Here is a 17,632-nt window from a genome sequence, read left to right on the forward strand (position 1 = left end):
CACCAAATACAGATTGATTAATTGCCCGGCGATGTCATCATGATGTCAGCTATTCGCCATCGTTTTGGATTGAAATACTTGGTTTTTGGATTTAATTTTGGCTCCATCATTAGCTTTGGATTTAGCTTGCGACTGATACTCGGAGTTGGGCGGCTGCAGTGGGAACCCGAGAAACCCGAAACACCTGGAATGACCCACTGCATCCATTAATAACGGCTATGCCCCCCGAGATTTATGAGCGACGACATATAAACAAGACCGCAAAAAGTCATAACAAAAAAAATAATAATAATAATAATAAACAGTGATACCGATACAAAACGGCAGAGGTAGTCACAGAAACAGAAACAGAAACAAAAACCCGAATTGTCTAGAAACCGAAACCTTAAACTCACTCACAAATTGTATAATTTAGGAAGAGGAGCGACTTCTCACGCCGTAGGGGGCGTGGCGCACTCATAAAGGCTATGACACATGGCACTGAGAAAAATATCCATCTAGTATCACGTTTTTATTGAAACTGAAGATAAAATAAAGACAATAATAACTACACTTGAATGAAAAATGATTCTAATTTTTTAATAATAATTTTTTGCAGTGCATTACCCTCTATGAACGTGGTTTTTCCAGGGCCAGACAATTTGGAAGCTTCGCCGGCCGGGCCGGATGAGTCGTGGGATACATACCATGGTGCTCACACGACGATGACAGCCGAACATGACGAGCTCCGAGCCCGGGGGAGCAGGGGAGCTGGGTAACTAAGAGGGAGAAGTCTTCTGTCCCCCGGGTCCACCGTCTTCTGTCCAACGGGTTGTGCACGTTGAGTAATGAGCTCAGCGTCCGGCGACATGTCCGCACCAAGGCGTTCCGGATCGGTGTTGGTTGTAAAGTATGGCATCTGATTTGGTTGCACAAACCGGGCTTAGAAGCGTACCTATATAAAAACTAGAGGCTTCAAGCCGATCATCAGCAGTTGCTCGTCGTCGTCTTCCAATCGCGGTGCTTAGACCAGACCAGTGAGAAGAATTCTCCCAAAGGACTCTTTCGAAAAGAATCTGCAAAAAAATTGAAAATATCTCAAAAATGGTAAGTAACTGACTCTTAGTTAGTAATAGTTAAAAAAATTAAATAGCAATGGGTTGTTAATTTAGGAGATAATAAAATAAACAAAGCTAATAAATTTTTAAAAATATTGGGTTAAATTTAATAGTTTTGAAACTAATTTTCACTATTTTTTTTAAACTAGATTTTTCATAGAAACTTTCTTTAAAAAGTTCCCCTTTCTCGTTGCCTCAAATCTCTAATTAATTATTTATTTTTAATTATAATAATCTAACGCCTCAGAACTCCCTCACCGTACTGGTCATCCTTGCTGCCACCGTGGCCTTCTGCGCCGGCGATGTGTCCCACTTGTCCCGCAGCTACCTGCCTCCTCTGGCTGGAGGATACTCCGGTTACTCCTCCGGCTACTCCTCCTACCCCTCGTACTCCAGCGGCGGAGGCTACTATTCCACCGGTGGCAGCTACGCCTCGCCGGTGATCTCCTCCAGCTACAAGAGCTACGCAGTGCCCCAGTACACCTCGTATGTGACGCCATCCCGCTCCTACCTTCCAGCAGATGCCGGCTATGGCGGCTACAACGGCCTGGACACCCAATACGGCAGCAACGGCGGATACGTATACTAGGATCTATGTCCTCTTTCCAGAAGCAACAATGGACACGTCCTCCAACCACTTAACTTTTTTTTTTGCCCACTAGGCAGTAAGCTTTTTTTTTACTAAAAAATAATTTGAGTGCTTTTTAATAAATAAACAAACTCGAAATCCATGGAACCTAATACGAAAATTTGTATGAAACATTTTTTAAATCAAAAATCGACCAAATGTACCAACTAGTACTCTAAATTTCTATAAATCACATGGGAAGAATCCCATAGGATCCCCTCGGAAGTCCTAGAATCCCCCCTATGGGCCACTGGGATGTCTATATCTCTGCCAATTCACATCCGATTCTCATGCGGGGTGTTTTAATCGATTTCTGTATTGATTTGCCATCAATCTGCATCAAAATCTCAATGCGAAATATTTTTCACATTTTTTCTCAACTTTTCTCATAGGATCCCCTCGGAAGTCCTAGAAACCCCCCTATGGGCCACTGGGATGGCTATATCTTAGCCAATTCTCATCCGATTCTCAAGCGGAGTGTTTTAATCGATTTCTATATTGATTTGCCATCAATCTGCATCAAAATCTCAATGCGAAATATTTTTCACATTTTTTCTCAACTTTTCCCATAGGATCCCCTCGGAAGTCCTAGAAACCCCCCTATGGGCCACTGGGATGTCTATATCTCTGCCAATTCTCATCCGATTCTCAAGCGGAGTGTTTTAATCGATTTCTATATTGATTTGCCATCAATCTGCATCAAAATCTCAATGCGAAATATTTTTCACATTTTTTCTCAACTTTTCTCATAGGATCCCCTCGGAAGTCCTAGAAACCCCCTATGGGCCACTGGGATGGCTATATCTTAGCCAATTCTCATCCGATTCTCAAGCGGAGTGTTTTAATCGATTTCTATATTGATTTGCCATCAATCTGCATCAAAATCTCAATGCGAAATATTTTTCACATTTTTTCTCAACTTTTCCCATAGGATCCCCTCGGAAGTCCTAGAAACCCCCCTATGGGCCACTGGGATGTCTATATCTCTGCCAATTCTCATCCGATTCTCACGCGGAGTGTTTTAATCGATTTCTATATTGATTTGCCATCAATCTGCATCAAAATCTCAATGCGAAATATTTTTCACATTTTTTCTCAACTTTTCCCATAGGATCCCCTCGGAAGTCCTCGAAACCCCCCTATGGGCCACTGGGATGTCTATATCTCTGCCAATTCTCATCCGATGCTCAAGCGGAGTGTTTTAATCGATTTCTGTATTGATTCCCCGTCATTCTGCATTAAAATCTCAATGCAAAATATTTTTCACATTTTTTCTCAACTTTTCCCATAGGATCCCCTCGGAAGTCCTCGAAACCCCCCTATGGGCCACTGGGATGTCTATATCTCTGCCAATTCTCATCCGATTCTCATGCGGAGTGTTTTAATCGATTTCTATATTGATTCCCCGCCATTCTGCATCAAAATCTCAATTCAAAATATTTTTCACATTTTTTCTCAACTTTTCCCATAGGATCCCCTCGGAAGTCCTCGAAACCCCCCTATGGGCCACTGGGATGGCTATATCTTAGCCAATTCTCATCCGATTCTCAAGCGGAGTGTTTTAATCGATTTCTATATTGATTTGCCATCAATCTGCATCAAAATCTCAATGCGAAATATTTTTCACATTTTTTCTCAACTTTTCCCATAGGATCCCCTCGGAAGTCCTCGAAACCCCCTATGGGCCACTGGGATGTCTATATCTCTGCCAATTCTCATCCGATTCTCAAGCGGAGTGTTTTAATCGATTTCTGTATTGATTCCCCATCATTCTGCATTAAAATCTCAATGCAAAATATTTTTCACATTTTTTCTCAACTTTTCTCATAGGATCCCCTCGGAAGTCCTAGAAACCCCCCTATGGGCCACTGGGATGGCTATATCTTAGCCAATTCTCATCCGATTCTCAAGCGGAGTGTTTTAATCGATTTCTATATTGATTTGCCATCAATCTGCATCAAAATCTCAATGCGAAATATTTTTCACATTTTTTCTCAACTTTTCCCATAGGATCCCCTCGGAAGTCCTCGAAACCCCCTATGGGCCACTGGGATGTCTATATCTCTGCCAATTCTCATCCGATTCTCAAGCGGAGTGGTTTAATCGATTTCTGTATTGATTTGCCATCAATCTGCATCAAAATCTCAATGCGAAATATTTTTCACATTTTTTCTCAACTTTTCTCATAGAATCCCCTCGGAAGTCCTAGAAACCCCCTATGGGCCACTGGGATGGCTATATCTTAGCCAATTCTCATCCGATTCTCAAGCGGAGTGTTTTAATCGATTTCTATATTGATTTGCCATCAATCTGCATTAAAATCTCAATGCAAAATATTTTTCACATTTTTTCTCAACTTTTCCCATAGGATCCCCTCGGAAGTCCTCGAAACCCCCCTATGGGCCACTGGGATGTCTATATCTCTGCCAATTCTCATCCGATTCTCAAGCGGAGTGTTTTAATCGATTTCTGTATTGATTCCCCGTCATTCTGCATTAAAATCTCAATGCAAAATATTTTTCACATTTTTTCTCAACTTTTCCCATAGGATCCCCTCGGAAGTCCTCGAAACCCCCCTATGGGCCACTGGGATGGCTATATCTTAGCCAATTCTCATCCGATTCTCAAGCGGAGTGGTTTAATCGATTTCTGTATTGATTTGCCACCAATCTGCATCAAAATCTCAATGCGAAATATTTTTCACATTTTTTCTCAACTTTTCTCATAGAATCCCCTCGGAAGTCCTAGAAACCCCCTATGGGCCACTGGGATGGCTATATCTTAGCCAATTCTCATCCGATTCTCAAGCGGAGTGTTTTAATCGATTTCTATATTGATTTGCCATCAATCTGCATTAAAATCTCAATGCAAAATATTTTTCACATTTTTTCTCAACTTTTCCCATAGGATCCCCTCGGAAGTCCTCGAAACCCCCCTATGGGCCACTGGGATGTCTATATCTCTGCCAATTCTCATCCGATTCTCATGCGGAGTGTTTTAATCGATTTCTATATTGATTCCCCGCCATTCTGCATCAAAATCTCAATGCAAAATATTTTTCACATTTTTTCTCAACTTTTCCCATAGGATCCCCTCGGAAGTCCTCGAAACCCCCCTATGGGCCACTGGGATGTCTATATCTCTGCCAATTCTCATCCGATTCTCATGCGGAGTGTTTTAATCGATTTCTATATTGATTCCCCGCCATTCTGCATCAAAATCTCAATGCAAAATATTTTTCACATTTTTTCTCAACTTTTCCCATAGGATCCCCTCGGAAGTCCTCGAAACCCCCCTATGGGCCACTGGGATGTCTATATCTCTGCCAATTCTCATCCGATTCTCACGCGGAGTGTTTTAATCGATTTCTATATTGATTTGCCATCAATCTGCATCAAAATCTCAATGCGAAATATTTTTCACATTTTTTCTCAACTTTTCCCATAGGATCCCCTCGGAAGTCCTCGAAACCCCCCTATGGGCCACTGGGATGTCTATATCTCTGCCAATTCTCATCCGATGCTCAAGCGGAGTGTTTTAATCGATTTCTGTATTGATTCCCCGTCATTCTGCATTAAAATCTCAATGCAAAATATTTTTCACATTTTTTCTCAACTTTTCCCATAGGATCCCCTCGGAAGTCCTCGAAACCCCCCTATGGGCCACTGGGATGTCTATATCTCTGCCAATTCTCATCCGATTCTCATGCGGAGTGTTTTAATCGATTTCTATATTGATTCCCCGCCATTCTGCATCAAAATCTCAATTCAAAATATTTTTCACATTTTTTCTCAACTTTTCCCATAGGATCCCCTCGGAAGTCCTCGAAACCCCCCTATGGGCCACTGGGATGTCTATATCTCTGCCAATTCTCATCCGATGCTCAAGCGGAGTGTTTTAATCGATTTCTGTATTGATTCCCCGTCATTCTGCATTAAAATCTCAATGCAAAATATTTTTCACATTTTTTCTCAACTTTTCCCATAGGATCCCCTCGGAAGTCCTCGAAACCCCCCTATGGGCCACTGGGATGTCTATATCTCTGCCAATTCTCATCCGATTCTCAAGCGGAGTGTTTTAATCGATTTCTATATTGATTTGCCATCAATCTGCATCAAAATCTCAATGCGAAATATTTTTCACATTTTTTCTCAACTTTTCCCATAGGATCCCCTCGGAAGTCCTCGAAACCCCCCTATGGGCCACTGGGATGTCTATATCTCTGCCAATTCTCATCCGATGCTCAAGCGGAGTGTTTTAATCGATTTCTGTATTGATTCCCCGTCATTCTGCATTAAAATCTCAATGCAAAATATTTTTCACATTTTTTCTCAACTTTTCCCATAGGATCCCCTCGGAAGTCCTCGAAACCCCCCTATGGGCCACTGGGATGTCTATATCTCTGCCAATTCTCATCCGATTCTCAAGCGGAGTGTTTTAATCGATTTCTGTATTGATTCCCCGTCATTCTGCATTAAAATCTCAATGCAAAATATTTTTCACATTTTTTCTCAACTTTTCCCATAGGATCCCCTCGGAAGTCCTCGAAACCCCCCTATGGGCCACTGGGATGTCTATATCTCTGCCAATTCTCATCCGATGCTCAAGCGGAGTGTTTTAATCGATTTCTGTATTGATTCCCCGTCATTCTGCATTAAAATCTCAATGCAAAATATTTTTCACATTTTTTCTCAACTTTTCCCATAGGATCCCCTCGGAAGTCCTCGAAACCCCCCTATGGGCCACTGGGATGTCTATATCTCTGCCAATTCTCATCCGATTCTCATGCGGAGTGTTTTAATCGATTTCTATATTGATTTGCCATCAATCTGCATCAAAATCTCAATGCGAAATATTTTTCACATTTTTTCTCAACTTTTCCCATAGGATCCCCTCGGAAGTCCTAGAAACCCCCCTATGGGCCACTGGGATGTCTATATCTCTGCCAATTCTCATCCGATTCTCAAGCGGAGTGTTTTAATCGATTTCTATATTGATTTGCCATCAATCTGCATCAAAATCTCAATGCGAAATATTTTTCACATTTTTTCTCAACTTTTCCCATAGGATCCCCTCGGAAGTCCTCGAAACCCCCCTATGGGCCACTGGGATGTCTATATCTCTGCCAATTCTCATCCGATTCTCAAGCGGAGTGTTTTAATCGATTTCTGTATTGATTCCCCGTCATTCTGCATTAAAATCTCAATGCAAAATATTTTTCACATTTTTTCTCAACTTTTCCCATAGGATCCCCTCGGAAGTCCTCGAAACCCCCCTATGGGCCACTGGGATGTCTATATCTCTGCCAATTCTCATCCGATTCTCATGCGGAGTGTTTTAATCGATTTCTATATTGATTTGCCATCAATCTGCATCAAAATCTCAATGCGAAATATTTTTCACATTTTTTCTCAACTTTTCTCATAGGATCCCCTCGGAAGTCCTAGAAACCCCCCTATGGGCCACTGGGATGGCTATATCTTAGCCAATTCTCATCCGATTCTCAAGCGGAGTGTTTTAATCGATTTCTATATTGATTTGCCATCAATCTGCATCAAAATCTCAATGCGAAATATTTTTCACATTTTTTCTCAACTTTTCCCATAGGATCCCCTCGGAAGTCCTAGAAACCCCCCTATGGGCCACTGGGATGTCTATATCTCTGCCAATTCTCATCCGATTCTCAAGCGGAGTGTTTTAATCGATTTCTATATTGATTTGCCATCAATCTGCATCAAAATCTCAATGCGAAATATTTTTCACATTTTTTCTCAACTTTTCCCATAGGATCCCCTCGGAAGTCCTCGAAACCCCCCTATGGGCCACTGGGATGTCTATATCTCTGCCAATTCTCATCCGATGCTCAAGCGGAGTGTTTTAATCGATTTCTGTATTGATTCCCCGTCATTCTGCATTAAAATCTCAATGCAAAATATTTTTCACATTTTTTCTCAACTTTTCCCATAGGATCCCCTCGGAAGTCCTCGAAACCCCCCTATGGGCCACTGGGATGTCTATATCTCTGCCAATTCTCATCCGATTCTCATGCGGAGTGTTTTAATCGATTTCTATATTGATTCCCCGCCATTCTGCATCAAAATCTCAATTCAAAATATTTTTCACATTTTTTCTCAACTTTTCCCATAGGATCCCCTCGGAAGTCCTCGAAACCCCCCTATGGGCCACTGGGATGTCTATATCTCTGCCAATTCTCATCCGATGCTCAAGCGGAGTGTTTTAATCGATTTCTGTATTGATTCCCCGTCATTCTGCATTAAAATCTCAATGCAAAATATTTTTCACATTTTTTCTCAACTTTTCCCATAGGATCCCCTCGGAAGTCCTCGAAACCCCCCTATGGGCCACTGGGATGTCTATATCTCTGCCAATTCTCATCCGATTCTCAAGCGGAGTGTTTTAATCGATTTCTATATTGATTTGCCATCAATCTGCATCAAAATCTCAATGCGAAATATTTTTCACATTTTTTCTCAACTTTTCCCATAGGATCCCCTCGGAAGTCCTCGAAACCCCCCTATGGGCCACTGGGATGTCTATATCTCTGCCAATTCTCATCCGATGCTCAAGCGGAGTGTTTTAATCGATTTCTGTATTGATTCCCCGTCATTCTGCATTAAAATCTCAATGCAAAATATTTTTCACATTTTTTCTCAACTTTTCCCATAGGATCCCCTCGGAAGTCCTCGAAACCCCCCTATGGGCCACTGGGATGTCTATATCTCTGCCAATTCTCATCCGATTCTCAAGCGGAGTGTTTTAATCGATTTCTGTATTGATTCCCCGTCATTCTGCATTAAAATCTCAATGCAAAATATTTTTCACATTTTTTCTCAACTTTTCCCATAGGATCCCCTCGGAAGTCCTCGAAACCCCCCTATGGGCCACTGGGATGTCTATATCTCTGCCAATTCTCATCCGATGCTCAAGCGGAGTGTTTTAATCGATTTCTGTATTGATTCCCCGTCATTCTGCATTAAAATCTCAATGCAAAATATTTTTCACATTTTTTCTCAACTTTTCCCATAGGATCCCCTCGGAAGTCCTCGAAACCCCCCTATGGGCCACTGGGATGTCTATATCTCTGCCAATTCTCATCCGATTCTCATGCGGAGTGTTTTAATCGATTTCTATATTGATTTGCCATCAATCTGCATCAAAATCTCAATGCGAAATATTTTTCACATTTTTTCTCAACTTTTCCCATAGGATCCCCTCGGAAGTCCTAGAAACCCCCCTATGGGCCACTGGGATGTCTATATCTCTGCCAATTCTCATCCGATTCTCAAGCGGAGTGTTTTAATCGATTTCTATATTGATTTGCCATCAATCTGCATCAAAATCTCAATGCGAAATATTTTTCACATTTTTTCTCAACTTTTCCCATAGGATCCCCTCGGAAGTCCTCGAAACCCCCCTATGGGCCACTGGGATGTCTATATCTCTGCCAATTCTCATCCGATTCTCAAGCGGAGTGTTTTAATCGATTTCTGTATTGATTCCCCGTCATTCTGCATTAAAATCTCAATGCAAAATATTTTTCACATTTTTTCTCAACTTTTCCCATAGGATCCCCTCGGAAGTCCTCGAAACCCCCCTATGGGCCACTGGGATGTCTATATCTCTGCCAATTCTCATCCGATTCTCATGCGGAGTGTTTTAATCGATTTCTATATTGATTTGCCATCAATCTGCATCAAAATCTCAATGCGAAATATTTTTCACATTTTTTCTCAACTTTTCTCATAGGATCCCCTCGGAAGTCCTAGAAACCCCCCTATGGGCCACTGGGATGGCTATATCTTAGCCAATTCTCATCCGATTCTCAAGCGGAGTGTTTTAATCGATTTCTATATTGATTTGCCATCAATCTGCATCAAAATCTCAATGCGAAATATTTTTCACATTTTTTCTCAACTTTTCCCATAGGATCCCCTCGGAAGTCCTAGAAACCCCCCTATGGGCCACTGGGATGTCTATATCTCTGCCAATTCTCATCCGATTCTCAAGCGGAGTGTTTTAATCGATTTCTATATTGATTTGCCATCAATCTGCATCAAAATCTCAATGCGAAATATTTTTCACATTTTTTCTCAACTTTTCCCATAGGATCCCCTCGGAAGTCCTCGAAACCCCCCTATGGGCCACTGGGATGTCTATATCTCTGCCAATTCTCATCCGATTCTCAAGCGGAGTGTTTTAATCGATTTCTATATTGATTCCCCGCCATTCTGCATCAAAATCTCAATGCGAAATATTTTTCACATTTTTTCTCAACTTTTCCCATAGGATCCCCTCGAAATCCCTAAAAACCCCCCTATGGGCCACTGGGATGTCTATATCTCTGCCAATTTTTAACCGATTCCCAAGCGGAATATTTAACAAGATTTTAGATAAATTCCCCATTTATCTGCATCAAAATCTGTGAGTGAAATATTTTTTTAGATTGATTGCAGTCGTGCAAGAATCTCTTAACTATCGATTACTTTTTCTTAAAATTTGTTCCTCTTGACCAAGTAGGCTTCCTAACCAAGTAGGCCTCCTAACCAAGTTGGCCTTGAAAGCTGAATTTTGTATATAAGTCCGTGGATTCTGTGAAGCAGTATCAGTTTTGTCCGGTCAGTAGGACAGTCCAGCTTCTGGATAAATAATTTTTATTTTATTTTTTGTGAATAACCACCGCAGTGGATTATAGAGTGCCTTTATTTTTTTTATTTATTTTTATTTTGGCCTTTCTAGAGTGCTGGTGCATGTGGCAGTGATCGAGTCCTCATTATATTTTTTATTTATTTTTTACTTTTATTTGTAATCAGTACAATGGTTCTGTTGCTGACGCATGTCCACATGTTCACCCCCCAACTGCCTATTTATTTCCTATTATTTTTAATTTATTTCAATTTAAATATTATGTGGTTACTCTATATTTTTAATTTTTTATTTTAATACATTGGATCTTGGAAAGAAGGGAAATCCAGCTTCTTCTTTTTTACCTTGCTGAGGTTTTTTTTCTTCTATTATTTTTAAAAACACTTTTAATTTTTTATTTATTTAATTTTATTTCAATTAATATAAAAAAAAAAAGATTTTTCGTATAAAATATCGATTTGAACTCGGTCTTGTAGAGATGCTCTAACTTATTCTTTTTATTTTATTTCAATTTAAATATTATGTGGTTACTCTATATTTTTAATTTTTTATTTTAATACATTGGATCTTGGAAAGAAGGGAAATCCAGCTTCTTCTCTTTTAACTTGCTGAGGCTTTCTTCTTCTATTATTTTTAAAAACACTTTTAATTTTTTATTTATTTAATTTTATTTCAATTAATATAAAAAAAAAAAGATTTTTCGTATAAAATATCGATTTGAACTCTGTCTTGTAGAGGTGCTCTTAGTGTTTCAGACGGTACTCGTAGCCACCGTTGGGGGCGTAGCTTCCGGACTTGTGTCCACCGCGGAGACCGGATCCTTGGAGGTGACCTGAGCCGGAGCCATGGCCGTAACCAGAGCCGTGGCTAGAGCCGGAGTAGCTGACGTGAGAAACTGCTGGAGCGGAGTAGGTCTTCCTGGGAGCAGCTGAATAGGAGGAGTAAGAGGCGGCTGGCGCGGAGTAGGAGGCGCCAGATGAGGAGTAGGAGGCAGCTGGAGCCGAGTAGGTGGAGACGGGAGCGGAGTAGGTGGCAGCAGGAGCCGAGTATGCAGTAGCAGGAGCGGCGTAGGAAGATCCTCCAGTGCTATATCCTTTATGGGAGGCGGCCGGAGCAAGATACTGCCTGGAGGGAGCAGCCACTGGAGCGGAATAACTTCTATGTGAGGCAGCTGGAGCCGAATATGAGCCACTGGATCCACCGGAAAGGGAGTAGGAGGAACCAGACGATGCTCCACTGGAATAGGAGGCAGCTGGTGCGGCATAGCTCTTGGCAGGTGCCAGGTACTGCCTGGAAGGAGCAGCCACGGGAGCAGAGTAGCTTCTATGCGAGGCAGCTGGAGCAGAGTAGGAAGATCCCGAGGAGTACGAGGCCACAGGAGCGGCATAAGATCCATGGGAAGCGGAGCCAGAGGAGTAGGATCCCAGGGAGGCAGCAGGAGCCGAGTAAGATCCGTGGGAAGCACCGCCCGAGGAATAGGAGCCATGAGAAGCAGATCCCGAGGAGTAGGAAGCAACCGGAGCCGAGTAGGATCCATGGGACGATCCGCCCGAGGAGTAAGATCCATGGGAGGCCGCCGGAGCGGAGTAAGTGACAGCAGGAGCTCTCCGAGCATAAGTGGCAGCCGGAGCCGAGGCATAGGAACCGGAGGAGCTGCTGGCCGCCGCACTGTAGCCGCTCTGGGCGCCAACCTTGGGCGGCAGGTAGGTGTTACTCAACGGCATCACCGATCCCACGAAGGCCATGGCCAGAAACAAAGTAAATCCAATAGAATTCTGCAAAGTAGAGAATTGAAGTTGAATCCCCGAAAATGAAAGGTAATTCCCCTTCAAAAAGCATCTCAGGAATAGTCCAAGTCACTTACCATTTTTGCTATTTTCGATTTGTCTTTCAAGCGCTGTTCCAGCTTCTCAGGAGGCAGATGGAACTCTGTGAGCCAAGACCTGTGGGCCAAGACTTTTATAGGAGATCTTCGGACAATGGCAGTGCGGCTCTTCCGAGGCACTTGCCATTCCCCAGTCCCCCAGTCCCCCAGTTCCCCCAGAGAGACGCACACCAAAAACACAAAAGAATTAAAAAACCAAAAAAAAAAAAGATAAAATAAAAATAATAAATAAATAGCAAAAGTCTTAGAACGCAATGATGATAGTTTCGCTTACTCGCTGGTGGCTCTTGGTTTAAACAACACTGAGCTACAAAATAGGGGAACAGAATTGGGAAATAATTATACCATTCAAGGTGTTTAATTTAAAGAGATTCTCATAAATACTAGTCTTATAAATACTTATCTTATAAATACTATAACTTATTGACACTCCCAGTATCTTGGATTATTATTAACAAATAATTATTTAATAGTTTTCTATAGGCTTACTACTTCCATGGGCTATAGGATAACTAGTTATGGCCATAAGCTCCAGTCTCTTAGCCCAAAACGCTGCTGTCCAGTGTAGATGAAGAATAGCGCGATTGGAGGATGTCGTAGCCTCTATTTATTTCGAGCGTTTATACTTATTTTTAGCCCTGTCCATTTCGGAAGTCGCCGAGAGTAATTAATGATGCCCGTCGTTCTGTGGCCGCGGCTTGTGTGCCGCGGGTGCGAAGTTCGCCGGATAATCGCCCCCAATCCCCGCCAGAATCCGACACAAAGCGATATGGAGGAAGGGGAGGGGCTTGGGTAACTGAAATCCGAGATTCGAAATCCCAATCTTCCATCTGAAAAGCGAATTGTGAGCCCGCTTCTCGCACGCCAAACGATTACTCATCACTCCCATTAATTATAAGTCCCCACATATCGGCGGGCTTAATGGTCGGATTTCCCCTTAAATCCCCCATATATTCCCAGCTTAAATGCGTAAGTTTATGTAATTAAAAATAAAATGTTTGAATCTTGAGACAAGAGTCTAAAAGAACTGACAACAAACAAAAAATTTGACAAAAACAAAGCTGCGATTTGCATAAAAATGGCTAAAATTCTGTGTTTGATAAATTTATGGCAATATCGTTTTAAAAATCATTCAATTTAGCATTCACTTTTTTATGCCATGCTACATAAATAATAGAATTAAGTCAGGTTTCTAAAAATAATGCCTTTAACTAACTAATTTCTCTACTCTTTTTTTTTCAGCGTAAAAAATCACAAAGCAATTTAATTTTTTTTTGCTCCCCACCTGGCGAGGTGCGTAATTTAATTGATTTTTCGAATAGACTCTTAATAGCTATCTCGAGAAAAGATCAGTTGCCTTCTGGCTTCGAAGCCACAAAGATGTTGGCCCAACAATAGAAATTAAAGACTCAACGAAAACCTTTCAAAATAAATTAGTTTTATTTGCTCTTCTGTGGCACATCCTTGGCGTATGCCACAAACAGTATGTTCTGTTTGCTGGCCACCGGCTTCCCGTCGTTCTCATCGTGCCGGACTTGCAGGCTACCAGAGTTCAGGGTGAAGGTCCCCACCAACTGGCCGGGCTTCAGGTAATAGTTTTGGCCCAACGAAGTGGGTCGGTGCTCGGTGATGAAGTGGTACATCATGGGCTCCGTTTCCTCAATGATGAGCTTGGGCCTGGTGGTGGTCTTAGTCATGGCTTCCGTATCCATTTGGCCGCCTATCGAAAGTGGTTGGGCTCCATTTTCGGCCACCGTTATTATTAAAAAATAGGCTATAATCTTAAGGTAATTCATGGCTAAAAAGGACATTAAAAATAATTATTAGAAGCAAATTCTTGAATGAGAATTATAGTATGGGATGTAAACGGGAAGACACTGAAAAGTAGGCTAAGTATTCTGGATAGAAAGCATACCTATCGATGGGTTAACTAAACTTACTTAATTATTGCTAATATAATTATAAAGTATAAGATACTGATTCACAAGAATTATATAAAAATAATATTAAACTCACCCCTATTTCAGATAGATTGAATCCAAGTCCTTGCCCTCCTTTCCTTGTAATCCTTAGAAGGTTTCTGAGCCCTATAGTTGGCTTGAAATGCGATTCCTTCTGCTGGCAATTCCGTAATGCGATTCTTGCTGGTCCAGCTGCATTCTTTTATATCCTGAGCTGGGATTCTGAACCTCCAGGAAGAGCTCTCTCCCGACTTTTGTGAGGCCCCTTCCCGACCAGCTTTCGATTGTTTTCTGCTGGCTTCTGCCAATTGTTAACTTTTATTTTTATTTTTATTTTCATTTATTTTTCGTGGCCCGTTTTGGGCATAACAAGTTTTGGACATTAACCCGATTTCGATTTCGCACTAACCGATACAATTTATAAACATATGCATCGCTCTGTATATAACTTTGTTTTTATTTTTATTTTTATTTTATTTTTTTGGTCCAGGTCCATTCACGAGAAACAGAGGCGAATCGAAATGCAAATTTTATGCGACCATATGGAGTGCATATATATCCGTATTGGAGCTACATATTTATTTCAATTTATATATATGGAGTCATATTCGCCCGGCGACAGCTTCGATTAGATTGCTTTCGATTCGATTGGCTATTCGATGTATAATTAATAAGCTCTGCTCCCCTAATGGCAAATAAATGTTTGCTAGTTTGTTTATAAACATCATTCCGTTCGATTTATAGTTTTAAGTTAATTATTTTTCCAGAACTTTTCACTTTAGGAGGATGGGACGGAAATACTTGATTTCCAATAAAAATCTGTCTTTTTATTGAGGATCTAATGGCCTTTTAATGCGATTTTCGGGGAGTCCGACTTTGGGTGACAAAACACACACATTTTATGGCAGTTGGAAGCTGTGGCAATAAAATTTCAGTTTTTTTGTGAAACGAACAATTGGCTAATTTTTATAAACTTGTTTCCCTTACAGCTGTCGAAAGTTTAGTAGATGGAGTTGAGTTTTTGTGGCTTTTAGATTGATTTTTAATTTAAGATTTGAAAAGCAAGAGGCTTGGGAACTAAAATAAAACTATAGAGGTCCTTGAGCCAAGATTTGATAATATAATAAATATATAAAAATAATCCTTTAGACTTGTCAGTATTTTTAACAAAAACTTTTATTCGATAACCGATACAAGCCACAAACAATCCCTAATCTTAGATCATTCATTTGAACTTTTCCTCGATTTTAATCGATATCCGATAAGAGGCTGAAACTGTTCTGATCTTTGATCTTTTCTTCTCTGATTTTCTATGAAATTTCTTTTAAATTATTCTTGTATTATATCCCCTAATCTTGATTTAAAGATTTGCTTGTTTTTTTAGCACATTATTTATGATTTATTTTATTTCACTTCAAAAAAAAAAAGGTTCGTTGTATGATTAGCTTCGTTTCTGGTGGACTTGGCATCTAGTAGACATAGCCACCGTTGGATCCGTAGACGGTACCGGCTCCGGAGTAGCTGCTGACCACCGAGGGAGCGGTGTAGGAGGCGACAGCCGGGGCGGAGTAGGTCTTGGCCACCACAGCGGGAGCAGAGTAGCTGGAGTAGGTGGACACAGCCGGGGCGGAGTAGCTCTTGACCACGGCGGGAGCGGTGTAGGCCTTGGTCACCACTGGGGCGGTGTAGGCGGAGACGGCGGGGGCAGTGTAGGTGGACACAGCCGGGGCGGAGTAGGTCTTAGCCACCACAGCGGGAGCGGTGTAGGTGGAGACGGCGGGGGCGGAGTAGGTCTTGACCACGGCGGGAGCGGTGTAGGTCTTGGCCACCACAGGAGCGGTGTAGGTCTTGACCACAGCAGGAGCAGTGTAGGTCTTGGCCACAACTGGGGCAGTGTAGGTCTTGGTCACAACTGGGGCAGTGTAGGTCTTGGCCACAACTGGGGCAGTGTAGGTCTTGACCACAGCAGGAGCCGAGTAGGTGGAGACAGCAGGAGCAGTGTAGGTCTTAGCCACAACGGGAGCAGTGTAGGAAGTCACAGCTGGAGCCGAGTAGGTCTTGACGACGGCGGGAGCCGAGTAGCTGGTGTAGCTCTTGCCCAGAACTGGAGCAGTGTAGGTGGAGGTGACGGCGGGAGCAATGTAGGCCTTGGAGACAGCGGGAGCCACGTAGGTGGTCTTGGCCACCACAGGAGCCACATAGGAGGCGGCGGGCTGCTCGTAGGAGACGGACTCCTCGGCGGCAGCAGCAGCTGGAGCGGCGTAGGACTCGCTGGTGTAGGAGGCGGCAGGAGCGGAGTAGGACTCGGACTCGTAGCTGGCCTCGGCGGCGGGGGCGGACTCGTAGGTCTCCACCGAGTTGGTGGCCTCGACTGGAGCCTCCTGGTAGGACTCGTAGCTGGTGGAGGCAGCGCCGGAGTGGGGTGGCAGGTAGGTGTTGGTCAGGTGGCTGACATCGGCGGAGGCCAGAGCCAGGAGGGCCAGAGACAAGACGGCGAAGAATTTCTGCAAAAAAGAATCGAAATAGGGTCAGCAAGTTGGAGTACCAGGAGAGGATCAGGATGTCAGGATGTCGGGGTAACTGGGTAACTGGGTAACTGGGTGGTGGAACTCACCATGCTGTTGCTGTTTCCAGAGACGGGAGAACACTAGTGAAGAACTGGCCACGAGCCAACATATTTATAGCCGAAATGGCCAAAACGCCCCGCCAACTTGATACACGAATGTCAAAAGGTGCTACGAAACCAGAACAAATGCCGGCGAATGGGATGGGTGATTTAGATTTAGATTTTTGTTTTGTGTTTTTGGCGAAAAGGTATTGGGCACTGAGAGAAATAGATGAGGGATGAGGCAAATATTTAATCAAAATATTTTGATTAATTTCTACTCTGAACTCTACTTCTAAATGGAAACTTTTGTAATAAAAAAAAGATTTCTAATCAATCATAAATTGAATTATATAATAGTACTTGTTTTCCAATCAAAAAAGGAGTTTTTGAATCAAAAGACCCTAATTTGTACAGAAAATGTTTAGGAAAATGAAACCCAAATACAAAACCTTGTAAGAATAAGCTTTGATTTCAAAGTCTGAACCATAAATACTCAAAAACACCCTTGACTGGTTCGAGTGTATAACTTAGTTTAACAATAATCCCATTGTCATCTTGTTGTTATTTCTTTCTGTGCATAAAGCCACAAACTATATATCGGCTATAAAGCAGACGGGAGAAATAATAATGAAGCACTTGGCGGGCAAAGTCGGCTCATTAGTCGAACCATAATATTCGAAACCCAGAGACTGAACCCCTACCCCATCCCCATCCCCGGTCCAGGTGATTCTTTTGATTGTGATTTTGATTCTCGATCCGAAAACGATTCGGAGATAAATCCGATAACAG

General features: G+C 42.2%; 4 protein-coding genes across 4 annotated transcripts; 1 reads left to right on the forward strand and 3 right to left on the reverse strand.

Moving 5' to 3' along the window:
• Window positions 1-940: 940 nt before the first annotated feature.
• Window positions 941-1,838, forward strand: LOC6501827 (prisilkin-39). Its single transcript, XM_001966816.4, has 2 exons — window positions 941-1,086; window positions 1,345-1,838. The coding sequence occupies exons 1-2, from the start codon at window positions 1,084-1,086 to the stop codon at window positions 1,684-1,686; spliced, it is 345 nt and encodes a 114-aa protein (XP_001966852.2). The 5' UTR covers window positions 941-1,083; the 3' UTR covers window positions 1,687-1,838.
• Window positions 1,839-10,371: 8,533 nt separating this feature from the next.
• LOC6502004 (prisilkin-39) lies at window positions 10,372-12,384 on the reverse strand. Its single transcript, XM_032452411.2, has 2 exons — window positions 12,254-12,384; window positions 10,372-12,164 (listed from the first exon to the last, which is right to left on the reverse strand). The coding sequence occupies exons 1-2, from the start codon at window positions 12,254-12,256 to the stop codon at window positions 11,133-11,135; spliced, it is 1,035 nt and encodes a 344-aa protein (XP_032308302.1). The 5' UTR covers window positions 12,257-12,384; the 3' UTR covers window positions 10,372-11,132.
• A 1,308-nt stretch (window positions 12,385-13,692) lies between these two features.
• On the reverse strand, window positions 13,693-14,516 carry LOC6502003. The gene is made up of 2 exons (XM_001966814.3): window positions 14,291-14,516; window positions 13,693-14,072 (listed from the first exon to the last, which is right to left on the reverse strand). The coding sequence occupies exon 2, from the start codon at window positions 14,068-14,070 to the stop codon at window positions 13,714-13,716; it is 357 nt and encodes a 118-aa protein (XP_001966850.1). The 5' UTR covers window positions 14,071-14,072; window positions 14,291-14,516; the 3' UTR covers window positions 13,693-13,713.
• A 1,094-nt stretch (window positions 14,517-15,610) lies between these two features.
• LOC6502002 (cuticle protein) lies at window positions 15,611-17,045 on the reverse strand. Its single transcript, XM_001966813.4, has 2 exons — window positions 16,850-17,045; window positions 15,611-16,739 (listed from the first exon to the last, which is right to left on the reverse strand). The coding sequence occupies exons 1-2, from the start codon at window positions 16,850-16,852 to the stop codon at window positions 15,705-15,707; spliced, it is 1,038 nt and encodes a 345-aa protein (XP_001966849.1). The 5' UTR covers window positions 16,853-17,045; the 3' UTR covers window positions 15,611-15,704.
• Window positions 17,046-17,632: the final 587 nt, after the last annotated feature.

Source organism: Drosophila ananassae, chromosome XR, assembly GCF_017639315.1.
Source record: "Drosophila ananassae strain 14024-0371.13 chromosome XR, ASM1763931v2, whole genome shotgun sequence".
Classification (NCBI taxonomy): domain Eukaryota; kingdom Metazoa; phylum Arthropoda; class Insecta; order Diptera; family Drosophilidae; genus Drosophila; species Drosophila ananassae.